General features: G+C 48.1%; 1 protein-coding gene across 3 annotated transcripts in view; it reads left to right on the forward strand.

The window, feature by feature from the left end:
- The window catches only part of LOC129700687 (di-N-acetylchitobiase-like), a 79482-nt gene that overhangs the window by 40277 nt on the left and 24165 nt on the right, over nucleotides 1-15040 (forward strand). For 2 of the 3 annotated variants that reach the window (XM_055641271.1, XM_055641272.1), the window contains one exon: nucleotides 9812-9950. In XM_055641271.1, the coding sequence (XP_055497246.1) occupies nucleotides 9894-9950 (57 nt within the window). In that variant the 5' untranslated portion in view covers nucleotides 9812-9893. Of the gene's footprint in view, nucleotides 1-9787; nucleotides 9951-13284; nucleotides 13488-15040 lie in introns of those variants that run through there. The other variant, XM_055641270.1, reaches the window with a different exon arrangement.

Genomic DNA, 15040 nt, shown 5'->3' on the forward strand with positions numbered 1-15040 from the left:
CTCTATTATAACATTAAACTCCACAGAAAGGGGACTACCAACCAAGTCTGTTTTTGTTGTTTTACCTCCCGTTACCAGGTCCTGATACCACTTATTTATATATTTGTTTTTTTAAATTACTATTGCACCTCATACTTGTAATAGGTCCAGAAACATAGACCACGTCTTTTGGAATTGGTCTGCTTTACCTGCTAAGAGGAATCTCATCTCTTCCAGATGTAATGTTTCAAACATATTTGATATCCACATTTTTATTGTTGGTGTGGGCGCATTTTTCCAGAATTTAAGTATAAGCTTTTTTCCCATTATTAGCCCGTAATTAAATAAATTCTTCTGAAACACGTTTAATTCAGGGTTACCTTCCGATAGTCCGAAGATAATCCATTCTGGTTTTGGTACCAGTTTTATTTTGATCAATTTTGAAAAAATATCAAATATTTCATACCAGAATTTTTGGATTTTTGTACAAAAAACAAAAGAGTGCGCTATGGTAGCTTCTTGACACAGGCATTTATCACAGATTGGTGAATAATGCCTGTGATGGATATTTGTGTAAATTGTGTTGTGTCTTGGTTCTTCTACTTGTTTGTATGACTGCAGAAACCAAATTTCATTTGATCCTCAATGAGGTTCAAAAGACAACAAATAAATTGTATCATTGTTGTATGGAGAAGGTGAGAACAGATTCTACGATGGCCGTGTAGAATTGGACCATCATTGCCTGTGGCAGATTGTGCTTCCTCAGCTGCCGTAGGAAGTACATCCTCTATTGTGCCTTTTTGACCGTGTAGTCAATGGTAGCCCCTCACTTAAGGTCCTTGGTGATGATGGTTCCTAGGAACTTAAAAGACTCCACAGATGTGACTGCCGTGTTGTTGATGGTGAGTGAGGTGAGGGGAGGAGGAACTCTCCTAAAGTCTACAATCAATTCCACTGTCTTAAGAGCAACGGCACCAGGACGCCAGCTGTGACACTTCCTGTCTGTAGGCAGATTCCTCCCGATCCTGGATCAGTCCAATCAGGGTTGTGTCGTCTGCAAACTTGAGAAGCTTGACAGAGGTGTCTGTGGAGGTGCAGTCGTTGGTGTAGAGGAGAGGAGAGAGTATGCAGCCTTGCGGTGCTCCTATGCTGAGCGTTTGCGGGTCCGAGATGTGCTTTCCCAGCCTCACATGCTGCTTCCTGTCTGTCAGGAAGCTGGTGATCCACCGACAGAGTGGTTCAGGCACAGTCAACTCGGAAAGTTAGGAGTGTAGTAGCTCTGGCACAATGCTGTTGAATGCAGAGCTAAAATCAACAAACAAAATCATCGCATAGGTCCCCTGGCGGTCTAGGTGCTGTAGGATGAAGTGCAGGCCCAGGTTGACTGCATCATCCACGGATCTATTGGCCCGATATGCAAACTGCAGAGGGTCCAGCAGGGAGTTTGTGATATTTTTCAGCTTGGCCAGCACAAGCCTTTCGAGTGTCTTCATGACTCAGAGGTCAGTGCAACAGGCCTGTAGTCATTAAGACAAGTAATCCTTGGCTTTTTGGGTACACGGACAATAGTGGAGACTTTGAAGCAGGCAGGGCCAGTACATGTTTGCAGGGACTGGTTAAAAATGTCTGTATAGACCGGAGCCAGCTGTTTGAGTAGAGGGGGAAACATTGTCAGGTCCAGGAGATTGCCTGCATTTGGCCCATTTCTCTCTAAACCGATCCTATCCATGTAACTGTCTAAATGTTGTTGCAATAGTTAAACGTTGCGATAGTTCCTGCCTCAACTACCTCCTCTGGCAGCCCATTCCTTGCACCCACAAACCTTTGTGTGAAAAAGTTACCCCTCACATTCCTATTAAATCTTTTCTCCCTCACCATAAATTGACAGTCTTTCACCCAGAGAAGGGAAATCAAGAACTAGAGGACATAGCCCTGAGAAGCTCCTTTCTCACACATACGGTCGTGGGTGTATGGAAGGGTTGGCGCCTGGCCTCACCCAGGTGGGCGTATGGAACAAGCTGCCAGAGGAGGTAGTTGAGGCAGGTGCTATAACACCATTTTTAAGACACTTGTCAGGTACATGGATAGGATAGGTTTTGAGGGATATTGGTGAACGTGGGCAGGTGGGTCTAGTGTAGATGGGGCATCTTGGTCAGCATGGGCAGGTTGGGCCGAAGGGCCTGTTTCCGTGCTGTGTGTCTCTACGACTGTGAGCCCAAATGGCAGCACAGTTTGGTTACACAGAATAACTTGTTACTATGCTGTATGTCCTCTGTGTTTCTATGTGTGGGTAGAACAGTAATCACACAGCTGCCTTCAAAATAAGCTGCAGGTTTGATCTGTTCACCTGGTGTAAAATGACTTACTGCACACACAAGTCTTTTTACTGTAACTGTTTATTAACTGAGAGTTAACACTAGGCTGTAGCTGTCCGTGGTCATCACTGGAGCTAGAGAGCGAGCTAGAGGTGGGGACACTACAATTATACTGGAGACAATGGGGAGTGGTTAGTAATGGGGAGGTCACTATGGTTAAGGGAACATGCACTGATCTACATCCTTCCTCTTAGAAACAAAAGCATGGCAGGTACTATACAGAGTGACCACGGCTCATACGCTACGAACACCAATCGCACCGGCAACAGTATAAAACTATGCGAGCTCCCCGTAGCGGACAGGCGGCTTGACCAGCCGGCCAGAGCGGGTGCGTAAGCCGCCCTCCTCCTCATCGTCGGGAACAGAAGGGACAGCAGCCGGGGGATCGGCAGGAGAGGCGGGCGGTGGAGAACGCGGGGCTCCGGGCGGAGAAACAGGCTTGGCAGGCGAGGCAGGGGAACGGGGCATCGGCGACCGGGGGGCTGACAGTTGTGAGGGTAGGGTGCGCGGCATGCGAGGAGTTGTCGGGGCGTGAGGGGCAACGGGAGTTCGAGAAGAAATGGGGGGGTGAGAGGGATCCGCGGGAGGCGGAGTGGGTTCATTCACGAGCAGCAGGTGCTGGCGGGAGCGACGGTAGATAGCCCCCTCGTAGTCGACGAAGTAGGAGCGCGGAGAACCGGCGTCGCCGACTACGACGGCCAGGCGGTAATGGCCAGAGGGGGACTGCATTCGGACAACCTGCCCCGGGAACAGACGTGGAAGGGGCCGGGCGGATTTGTCGAAGGAGCGCTTCTGGATCACTTGTTTCTTGACAATGCGCTCAGTGACAGTGGCAGGATTCTGTACAGAGGGCTTGAGGGACTGCTGGGAGACCGGCAGGGGAGGTCTGGTGGTGCGTGACATAAGGCGCTGGGCAGGGGAACCGAGCGCGGGGTCGCGGGAAATGTTGCGGAGGTTAAGCAAGGCAAGGTGGAAGTCAGAACGGAACAGGCGGCAGTGTTCCAGCAGCTCCTTGGCGCTACGTACGGCCCGCTCAGCAAGTCCGTTGCTCTGAGGAAACTCGGGGCTGCTGGTAATGTGGTGAAAGTTCCAACGGGCCGCAAAGGTTTTGAACTCGGCGCTGGAGAATTGGCTGCCGTTGTCGGACCGGAGGGTCACCGGGGAGCCGAAGGTGGAGAAGTGGCGGCGAAGCTTCCCGATGACAGCGGCAGAGGTGACGGAGGTCAGCTGATCGACCTCGAACCAGCTGGAATAGGAGTCCACCAGGACCAGGAAGTGCTTTCCGCGCCACTCAAAGAGGTCGGTGGCAACGGCCATCCATGGGAGCTCTGGGGCCGGCGGTTGCAGGAGAGGCTGGCGCTGCTGATGGGGGTGCAGGGTGTTGCAGGCAGCGCAGGCGGAGACCCTGTCACGGATGTCTTGAGCCATACCTGGCCAGTAGAATTGGCTCTGGGCCTGGGATAAAGTAGCTTCCACCCCGGGGTGGCCGCTGTGAGCATAGAAACATAGAAACATAGAAAGTAGGTGCGAGAGCAGACCACCAGGTCCATCGAGCCCGCACCGCCATTCGCTCATGGCTGAACACTAAACAGACACACTTACCCACAAACAGTAGACACAAGACACAGAACACAAGACACTACCCTCCCCTTTATACCGCTATCACCCCTCTCCACCCCAAGAACCTCGTGATCTCCTGGGGGAGGCAAAAAACCGGATAAAAACCCAGGTCCAATTCGGGAAAAAAATCCGGGAAATTCCTCTCCGACCCCAATCTAGGCGATCGACACTTGTCCAGGAGATCACTCAGGTCTTACTATACTAACCATACCTAGGTCCATATCCCTGCCCTCTCCCCGTAGCCCCTTATCCCCTTGGCAGCTAAAAAACCATCTATTTTAGTCTTAAATATATTTAAAGTTTCTGCTTCCACTGCTCCCTGGGGCAGTGAATTCCATAAATTAACCACCCTCTGGGTGAAGAAGTTCTTCCTCATCTCAGTTTTAAAAGAGCCCCCCCTTATTCTGCAACTATGTCCCCTAGTTCTAGTTTCCCCGATCATTGGGAACATCCTCGGTGCATCCACCCGATCAAGGCCCCTCACGATCTTATATGTTTCAATGAGATCGCCTCTCATTCTTCTAAACTCCAAAGAGTAGAGTTCCAGCCTACTTAACCTTTCCTCATATGTCAATCCCCTCATTGCAGGAATTAATCTTGTAAACCTTCGCTGCACTGCCTCCAGGGCTAGTACATCCTTTCTTAAGTATGGACCCCAGAACTGTACACAGTATTCCAAATGTGGTCTCACTAATACTGTGTACAGCTGCAGCAAGACCTCCGTGTTTTTATACTCAATCCCCCTAGCAATAAAGGCCAAAACTCCATTGGCCTTCCTGATTGCTTGCTGCACCTGCATACTAACTTTCAGTGATTCATGTACTAATACCCCTAGATCCCTTTGCGTTGCATTACAACGCAGCTCCTCCTCATTTAGAAAATAACTTGCCCTATCATTTTTTTTCCCAAAGTGAATGACTTCACATTTATTAGTATTAAATTTCATCTGCCAAGTTGTTGCCCACTCACCTAGCTTATCTATATCCTTTTGCAGACTCTTCCTATCCTCCTCATCCCCTACTTTTCCTCCCATTTTTGTATCGTCCGCAAATTTTGATATATTACACTTGGTTCCCTCCTCCAAATCATTTATATAAATTGTGAACAACTGGGGTCCCAGCACCGACCCTTGCGGAACCCCGCTAGTTACCGGTTGCCATCCCGAGTATGAACCATTTATCCCCACTCTCTGCTTCCTATTTGTTAGCCAATCCTCTACCCATGCTAATATATTACCCCCAATCCCATAATTTTTTTATTTTTAGCAATAGTCTCTTATGTGGCACCTTGTCAAAAGCCTTTTGGAAGTCCAAGTATACCACATCCACCGGTTCCCCTTTATCCACCCGGGTTGTTACTTCCTCAAAGAATTCGAGCAGATTCGTTAAACAGGACTTCCCCTTCACAAAACCATGTTGGTTCTGTCCGATGAAGTCATGTTTATCCAAGTGCCCCGTTAGTGTTTCTTTAATAATTGTCTCTAACATTTTACCCACCACCGATGTTAGACTAACCGGTCTATAGTTACCCGCCTTCTGTTTACTTCCTTTTTTAAATATAGGTGTTACATTGGCCATTTTCCAATCCACTGGGACTGTTCCTGCCTCCAGGGAGTTTTGGAAAATTATCACCAATGCATCCACAATCCCCACCGCTATCTCCCTCAAGACCCTTGGATGTAATCCATCAGGCCCAGGGGATTTATCCTCCTTCAGTCTCATTAATTTCCCTAATACCACCTCCTTGGTGATCTTAATAGTATTTAGCTCCTCCATTCCTACCGCCCCCTGTTTATCCAGCGTTGGAATATTTTTTGTGTCTTCTATGGTGAAGACTGATACAAAATACTCGTTTAATGCCTTTGCCATTTCCATGTTCCCCACCAACAACTCTCCAGTCTCACCCTCCAATGGACCAACGTTCACCTTAGCCACCCTTTTTCTTTTTATATAGCTATAAAAACTCTTACTATTAGTTTTTATGTTGTTCGCTAAATTCCTTTCATAGTCTATTTTCCCCGTCTTAATTAATCTCTTAGTTATTTTTTGCTGACCTTTAAATGCTTCCCAATCCTCTACCCTCCCACTATCTCTGGCTACCTTATATGCCCTTGCCTTCAGCCGAATACTATCCTTTATAGTTTTACTGAGCCATGGCTGACTGTTCTTACCCTTACCCCTTTTTTTCTTCATAGGAATAAATTTTTCTTGAAGGTTATACAGTATACCCTTAAACGTACACCACCGCTCATGTACCGTCTTATTCTTGAGTCTGCTATCCCAGTCAACTTTGATCAGCTCAGTCCTCATACCTTCATAATCCCCCTTATTTAGACTAAGCACCCTAGCCTGAGTTTCAACCTGCTCCCCTTCTATTTGAATATGGAATTCGACCATATTGTGGTCACTTGTTCCCAACGAGTCCCTAACTATGACATTTTTAATTAATCCTGCTTCATTACACAGGACCAGATCCAAGATTGCCTCCCGCCTTGTCGGTTCTGTGATATACTGTTCTAGCAGACTGGAAGTAGTGATCCCGCAGGGCGGCAGGCACCACGACTTTGTGACCCTTTACCACCACGCCGGCGTGAAGCACCAGTTCATCGCGAACGAGGAAATAAGGCACAGCGCCAGCAGGCAGTTCGGAGCGACGGTCAGGCCAACCACGGCGGATAACGTCCGAAAGTTGTTGCAGGGCAGGATCATTAGCAGTGTGTTGCACCAGGGACTGCATCTGCTGTGAAGGAACAATGTTGACGTTTAGTACCAGAAGATCCGAGGATTCGTAGGGGTGGCGTACAACGGAGGGCAGCGGAGCACGAGACAGGGTGTCAGCTACAAACATGTCTTTGCCCTTACGGTAGACGATCTGGAACGTGAAACGCTGGAGCTGCAGCATCATGCGCTGCAACCGGGAAGAAGCAACATGGATAGGTTTATTCAGGATTGTCACCAACAGCTGGTGGTCAGTCTCGATGGTGAAAGAGTTGCCGAGGATGTAGTCTTTAAACTTGGAGCAAGCGAAGACCACGGCAAGCAGTTCTTTTTCAATCTGGGCATAGCGCTGCTCGGCAGGGGTCATGGTGCGAGAAGCGTAGGAGACGGGCAGCTGAAGGCCGTCATAGAGCTGCAGACAAGCGGCACCGAGACCGAACTTGGAGGCATCGCAAGTGAGGATAATGGGTCGGTGCAGATCGAAAAATTTCAAAGTCGGGGTAGCGGCAAGCTTCAACTTCAGAGTCACGAAAGCCGACTGGTGATGCGGGAGCCAGGCCCATGCGGAGTCCTTTTTGATTAGTTCCCGCAGGGGGGCACTCAGTTCACTGAGGTCGGGTATGAACCTACCCAGGTAATTGACCATGCCCAGGAAGCGCTGCAGGCCAGGGACGTCGGTAGGAGCGGGCATCTCTGTGACCGCCGACGTTTTCTGGGGGTCGGGCTTGAGACCCCTTGCCGTGAAGACATGGCCAACGTAAGTGACTTCCGGGACCCGGAATCGACATTTCTTCGGGTTCAGCTTGAGGTTTATCACCCGCGCCCTGTCCAGGACTTTGTGGAGGTTCAGGTCGTGCTCAGCGACGTCCCTCCCGTACACCAGAATGTCATCTACGATGATGGCGCACGGTAAGCCGGCAAACAGCTGTTCCATGGTGCGCTGGAAAACCTCACTAGCAGAGTTGATCCCAAACGGCATGCGGAGGAAACGGAACCGGCCGAAGGGAGTGCTGAAGGTAGTGAGGAATGAGGAGCGTTCGTCCAGGGGGATCTGCCAGAAGGAGCTCTTGGCATCTAGGACAGAAAAGACAGTTGCAGGGCCGACCTGTGCAGCAACGTCCTCTACCGTCCGCATGGGGTAGTGGGGTCGCTTGATGGCAAGGTTGAGGTCCTTGGGGTTGATGCAGATCCGGATCTCGCTTTTGTCCTTCTTGGCGGCGACGACCATGGTGGAGACCCACCTGGTGGGAGCGCTCACCTCCTTGAGGATGCCCATGGTCATCATATCGCGCAGAGTAGACTCCACGCGGCCCTTCATTGCAAAGGAGACGCGGTGTGCCGGCCGAATCACCAGGTCGACGCTCGGGTCGACGACAATTTTATAGTCGCAGGGCAGCTTGCCCAGAATGTCATCAAAGCGGTCGGGGTACTCGGTCAGTGGGTCCATGGGGGCCTGCACCAGCTGGCTGCTGTGGTGGAATGAGACTAGCCCCAGGTCCTGACACGCACGGGCGCCCAGCAGGGTGACGTTGTCAGAGTCCAGAAGGTGGAAAGTGAGGGGCCGAGAGGCCTCTAGAACTGTACAGATAAGAGTTGCCTTTCCCACGGGAACCAGGACGCCCCCCCCATAGGCATGGAGGCAGGTGTCGCCAGGAAGAACTTTCTCACCAGATCTGATCTGCTTGAAAAGGCTTATTGACATAACATTGGCGAAAGCGCCAGTATCGACCTTGGCAGAAAAGGAATGGCCGTTCACAGTAACATGCACAGAGGGATCTGTAATCAGAGCAGGTGCACCCAATAGTGAAAAAATAGTTGGATCTTCATGGGAGGAGACTGCATCAGAGTCTGGGAGCTCCTCCAGCTCGTACTGAGAAAGCAGAGCGCTATCAGGGAGTGCAAGGTTGTTTAGATCGGCGAGGTTGTTTAGACTCCTTCTCGGAGCAGGGACTGGCTTCCCACGGGAACGGCAGGCGGCAGAAAAATGGTTGAGTTTGCCACAGGAAAGACAGGTCTTGCCCTGTGCGGGGCAAACGTTTGAGGGATGCGCTGTAAAATGACAGTTAGGGCAGCGGCGCGGGACAGTCGAGGTGGCGACCTTTATGGGGATAGCCGCGGGGTTTCGTCGTGTAGTCAGGCGACCGGCTGGACCGGTGAAGTTAATGTCCTGGGGAGCCGGTCTGGACACGGAACCAACGGCTGAGGACATGCGGGCAGCATACATTGCATCCCGCAGTGTCAGATCGGGTTTCACTAGGAGCTGCTCACGCAGTCTATCGTTGCGGAGACCATTAACCAGGACGTCCCTAATTAATTCTTCAGGGGTGATTGTCTCAAGGCGGCAGCGCCGAGCCAGGTGATGCAAGGCGGCAATATAAGCGTCGATATGCTCGCCTGGCAGCTGCTGCCTCTGGAAGAATTTAAAGCGTTCTATGATGTTGTTGGTGGGTATATCACAGAGGGCAGTGAACTTAGCGATGAGACATACCGGGTCGTGACGGTCCTCTCCGGCGGCGAAATGGAACGATGCATATTGATCCATAGCTGCAGGTCCCGCGAGGTTGAGCAGCAGGTGAGCCTGTACAGCAGGAGTGGCATCAGGATGGGCAATGGCAATGTAGTGTTCGAAATCGCGCTGGAACACGGTCCAGCGATGGACAATGTCCGTGTCGAAGACCAACGTGTCTGGTCGACGACAGGAGTGGAACATGACAAAACGAACGGAGGGAAGGACTGGGAGAAAGAAATAAGAAAATAAAAACCGATAAACAGGAGACGCAGGTCTACCGCTGTGACACCATGTAAAATGACTTACTGCACACACAAGTCTTTTTACTGTAACTGTTTATTAACTGAGAGTTAACACTAGGCTGTAGCTGTCCGTGGTCATCACTGGAGCTAGAGAGTGAGCTAGAGGTGGGGACACTACAATTATACTGGAGACAATGGGGAGTGGTTAGTAATGGGGAGGTCACTATGATTAAGGGAACATGCACTGATCTACACCTGCACCTCCTGGTCTTGGAGCATAAGTGAACTTGTTCTGCCGAGAAAAATAATTTAAAGAGAATTTGCTTCCCTTTCATTTTTTTGCAAATGACTGTTTCACTTCTCTCCCAGCTCTTTGCATTTCACGCTGGAGGAGACGATTGGAAGCATTACGGCTGGTCAAAGATCACGACTATTGTCACCAGTGGACTATATGACCCTGAGCTTCTGTGCCATGCTCACGCTCGCAACGCTCGAGTTGTCACGGAAGGTAACTGATGTCCCATTTCTAATTCAATCCTGATTATCGCAAGTCACACAAAGATGTACAGTGTAGCAGGCAGAGTGCAGCACAGAATCTGACCGGACAAATACTAGGAAGTGGGTAAGAAGGAATTACAGGTGTTGGTTTACACCAAAGATAGGCACAAAATGCTGGAGTCGGATTCAGATTCAGATTCAGAATCAGATCATCAGCGGGTCAGGCAGCATCTCTGGAGAGAAGGAATAGTTGAAGGAATAGGGACTAGGAACGCTTTGCTCTGCACCTACCTCCCTTTTCCAGATTTCTCAGCCCTCCCACTACAATCAGACTGAAGAACGGACCCGACCCGAAACGACGGGTCCATTTCCTCCAGAGATGCTGCCTGACCCGTTGAATTTCTCCAGCCCTTTGCCAGAACGTGGCGACTCACTGCATTCTGTTCCAGAAGAGGATCTATTGTACTCTTGTACTGTCTGATTTGACCAGTTTGCAAGAACAAGCTCCTCAATATCGGGGTACCTTTTTCTGGTGAAAAATTAAAAACTGGGAATGCGACTCTACCGTGGAATCGTTTAGAACTCAACAGAGGACAAAGGGATTAATTAAGAGGGGGAGGGGGAGAGCATGAAAGAAAGCTTGTGGGGAAAACAAAAACTGACTAAAAGCTTCTTTAGATATGTAAAAAGGAAATGTTTGGTGAAAAATGAAGGTTCCTTACAGTCAGAGACAGGTGAACTTATAATGGGAAAGTAGGAAATGGCAGAACAGTTCAACAAATATTTTGGTTCTATCTTCACTAAGGAAGACACAAACAATCTCCCGGAAATACTAGGGGACCGAGGATCTAGCGGGAGGGAGGAACTGAAGGGAATCAACATTTTTCAGAATATAGTGTTAGGTAAACTGTTGGGGCTGAAGGCAGATAAATCCCCAGGGCCTGATGGTCTGCAACCCAAAGTACTCAAGGAGGTGGCTCTGGAAATCGTGGATGCATTGGTGATCATTTTCCAATGTTCTCTCGATTGAATCTGTTCCTGGGGATGGGAGGGTTGCCAATGTAACTCCACTTTTCAAGAAAGGAGGGAGAGAGAAAACAGGCAATTATAGACCAGTTAGCCTTACATCGGTAGTGGGGAAGATGCTGGAGTCGAAATGAAAGATGTTATAGCAGCGCATTTGGAATGTAGTGACAGGATCGGTCAAAGTCAGAATAAATGTATGTAGGGGAAGTCATGCTTGATTAATCTTTTGGCATTTTTTAAGGATATAACAAGTACAATGGATAAAGGAGAGCCTGTGGATGTGGTGTATCTGGACTTTCAAAAAAGCTTTTGACAAGGTCCCATACAAGAGATTATTGTTCAAAATTAGACCACGTGGTATTGGGGGTAGGGTATTGACATGGATACAGAACTGGTTGGCAGACAGGAAGCAAAGAGTGGGAAATAACAGGTCCTTTTCAGAATGGCAGGCAGTGACTAGTAGGGTACCGCAAGGCTTGGTGCTGGGACCCCAGTTGTTTACAAGATATATTAATGATTTAGACGAGGGAATTAAATGTACCAGCTCTAAGTTTGCGGATGACACAAAGCTGGGTGTCAGTGTGAGCTACGAGGAGGATGCTATGACGCTGCAGGGTGACTTGGATAGGTTGGGCGAGTGGGCAGAAGCATGGCAGATGCAGTATAATGTGGATAAATGTGAGGTTATCCACTTTGGTGGCAAGAACAGGAAGGCAGATTATTATCTGAATGGTGTCAGGTTAGGAAAAGGGGAAGTACAACGAGACCTGGATGTCCTTGCACATCAGTCACTGAAAGTTAGCATGCAGGTATAGCAGACAATGAAGAAAGCTAATGGCATGTTGGCCTTAAGTGCGAGAGGATTTCAGTTTTGGAGCAAGGTCATACAGCAGTTGTACAGGGCCCTGGTGAGACCACACCTGGAGTATTGTGTGCAGTTTGTGTCTCCTAATTTGATGGACATTCTTGCCATTGAGGGAGTGCAGCATAGGTTCACAAGGTTAATTCCCGGGATGGCGGGACTGGCATATGTTGAAAGAATGGGTCAACTGGGTTTGTATTCACTGGAATATAGAATCCACCATTGAGGTCTTGGTTGGATAGCTCTTTTTCAGAGTCCTCCCCCTCAACCTTACCGCCATGGGTGGCCCTACCTGGAGCATAGCTCCAGACGGCATCGCTCTCAGGATCTCAGGACTGCATAAGCTTCGACAACACGACAAATTGACAATCCAGAACCAGGGGTCACAGTTTAAAAATAAGGGGTAGGCCATTTAGGACTGAGATGAGGAAAAACATTTTCACCCAGAGAGTTGTGAATCTTTTGAATTCCCTGCCACAGAAGGCAGTGGCGGCCAATTCACCAAATGTTTTCAAAAGAGTTAGATTTAGCTCATATGGCTTAGGGGATCAAGGGATATGGGAAAAGGGATATGGTACTGATTTTGGATGATCAGCCATGATCATATTGAATGGCGATGCTGGCTCGAAGGGCCGAATGGCCTACTCCTGCACCTATTTTCTATTGTTCTATGTTTTTATCTTCCTAAAGGAACATTCTTTAATTCTGAGGCTATAATCTCTAGTCCTATATTCTCCCACTAGTGGAAAAACATCCTCTCCACATACACTCTATCCAAACCTTTCACTAATCGGTAAGTTTCAATAAGGTCCCACCTCATCCTTCTAAACTCTAGTGGGTACAGGCCCATTGCTGTTAAACGCTCATCATATGTTAACCCACTTATTCCAGGGATCATTCTTGTAAGCCTCCTCTGGACACTCTCCGGAGCCAGCAAGCACATCCTTCCTCAGATGCGGGGCCCAAAATTGCTCACAATGCTCCAGATGCGGCCTGACCAACACCTATTGAGTCCCAGCATTACATTGTGAATCCTGTACATCTTAATCTTCTGGATCAGCCTACCATGAGGGAGAGACCTTATCAAAAGCCTTACTAATATACATGCATACAACACCCACTGCCCTCCTTCATCAATCTCCTTCATCAACTCCTCAAAAAACTCAATCAAGTTAGCGAGACATGACCTGCCACATACAATGCTGTGCTGGCTATCCCTAATTAGCCCAAAGGTAGACACAATTGCTGGAGTAACTCAGAGGAACAGGCAGCATCTCTGGAGAGAAGGAATGGGTGACGTTTCGAGTTGAGACCCTTCTTCAGGCCTTATTAGACCGTTCTCTCCCAATGGGAGTAAATCCCATCACAGTGGGAGATACAATTTATGGTACTTGAAAAGTAAGGTTTTTGTGAATAATCCTGGACACAATGTTTCTATTTCTTTGATTTTTACCAGAGGAAATAGGGCTAGGTGAATTGTTTGACATTCGTGTCCAAACAGCTTGGATAGACAACAAATTGCACAAGAGTCGAGAAAGATATTTGGACGGAATTCATTTGAGATTTGGTACTGTCCTTGACGCTACAGTTTCTGCCAAAGTGCCCAGCCTGATTAAAGAGATCAAAACCAAATTTACGAGAAGCATACCAGGATCGCAGGTAAAAGACTTTACAAAAAAGTTCTATTCTGTTATCCATTGAGTAAATCCCCAGGACCTGATGGAGCTTTCAACTTTAGTCTTTAGAGATACAGATTTGGAAACGGGCCCTGCGACACTTTCCTGCACACTAGGGACATTCACATTTTTACAGGGTAATGTACCTACAAACCTGTACGTCTTTGGATTGTGGGAGGAAACCGGAGCGCCAGGAGAAAACCCACGCAGGTCACAGGGTGAACATACAAATTCTGTACAGACAGCATCTGTAGTCCGGATCAAACCCGGGTCTCTGGCGCTGCGCCTCTGTACCGCTCAAAATCTATCCCAGATTATTGAGAGAAGCAAGAGAGGGGATGGTGGTGGTCTTGGCAGAGATCATTGCGTCTTCTTTAGGTCAGGTACAATGTTGTTCCTCCATTTAAGAAGGGAACTGGATAGAATCCAGGGAATTCTAGGCCGGGGATGATGGTGGAACAGCAATGGCAGGTATTTCTGGGAATAATCTGGAGGATGCAGGAACATTTCATTCCAAAGAGGAAGAAAGATTGAAGTAAGAGGCGACCATGGCTGACAAGGGAAGGCAAGGTATTGTATAAAAATAAAAGAGAGGACATATAACATTGCAATGATGAGCGGGAGGACAGAGAATTGGGAAACTTTTAAAGATCAACAGAAGGTAACTAAAAAGGCAATATGGGGAGAAAAGATGAAGTACGAAGGTAAGCTAATTAAGAATATAAAGGAGGATAGTAAAAGCTTCTTTAGGTATGAGAAGAGGAAAAAAATAGTTAAGCCAACTAATTAGTTAAGTCCCTTGAAGAAAGAAACAGGTGAACTTATTATGGGGAACAAGGAAATGGCAGATGAGTTGAACAGGTACTTTGGTTCTGTCTTCACTACGGAAGACACAAGCAATCTCCCAGATGCAATATGGGACAGAAGACCTAGGGTGACGGAGGAACTGAAGGAAATTCACATTAGTCAGGTAATGGTGTTGGGTAGACTGATAGGACTGAAGTCTGATAAATCCCCAGCGCCTGATGGTCTGCATCCCAGGGTACTTAAGGAAGTGGCTCTAGAAATCATGCACACATTAGTGATCATTTTCCAATGTGCTATCGATTCAGGATCAGTTCCTGTGGATTGAAGGGTAGCTAATGTTATCCCACTTTTTAAGAAAGAAGGGAGAGAGGAAACAGGGAATTATAGGCCAGTTAGCCTGACATTGGTGGTGGGGAAGAGGTTGGAGTTGATGATTAAAAATGTAATAGCGGCACATTTGGATAGCAGTAACAGGGTCGGTGTGAGCCAGAATGGATTTACGAAGGGGAGATCATGTTTGACAAATGTTCTAGAATTTTTTGAGGATGTAACAAGTAAAATGGATAAGGGAGAGCCAGTGGTTGTACTGTACCTGGACTTTCAGAACGCCATTGATAAAGGATTAACGGGTCCCTTTCAGAATGGCAGGCAGTGACAAGTGGAGTGCCGCAAGATCCGGTGCTGGGACCACAGCTATTTACAATATACATTAATAATTTAAGAGATTCA

Source organism: Leucoraja erinacea, chromosome 10 (genome assembly GCF_028641065.1).
Source record: "Leucoraja erinacea ecotype New England chromosome 10, Leri_hhj_1, whole genome shotgun sequence".
In the NCBI taxonomy this organism is placed as follows: domain Eukaryota; kingdom Metazoa; phylum Chordata; class Chondrichthyes; order Rajiformes; family Rajidae; genus Leucoraja; species Leucoraja erinaceus.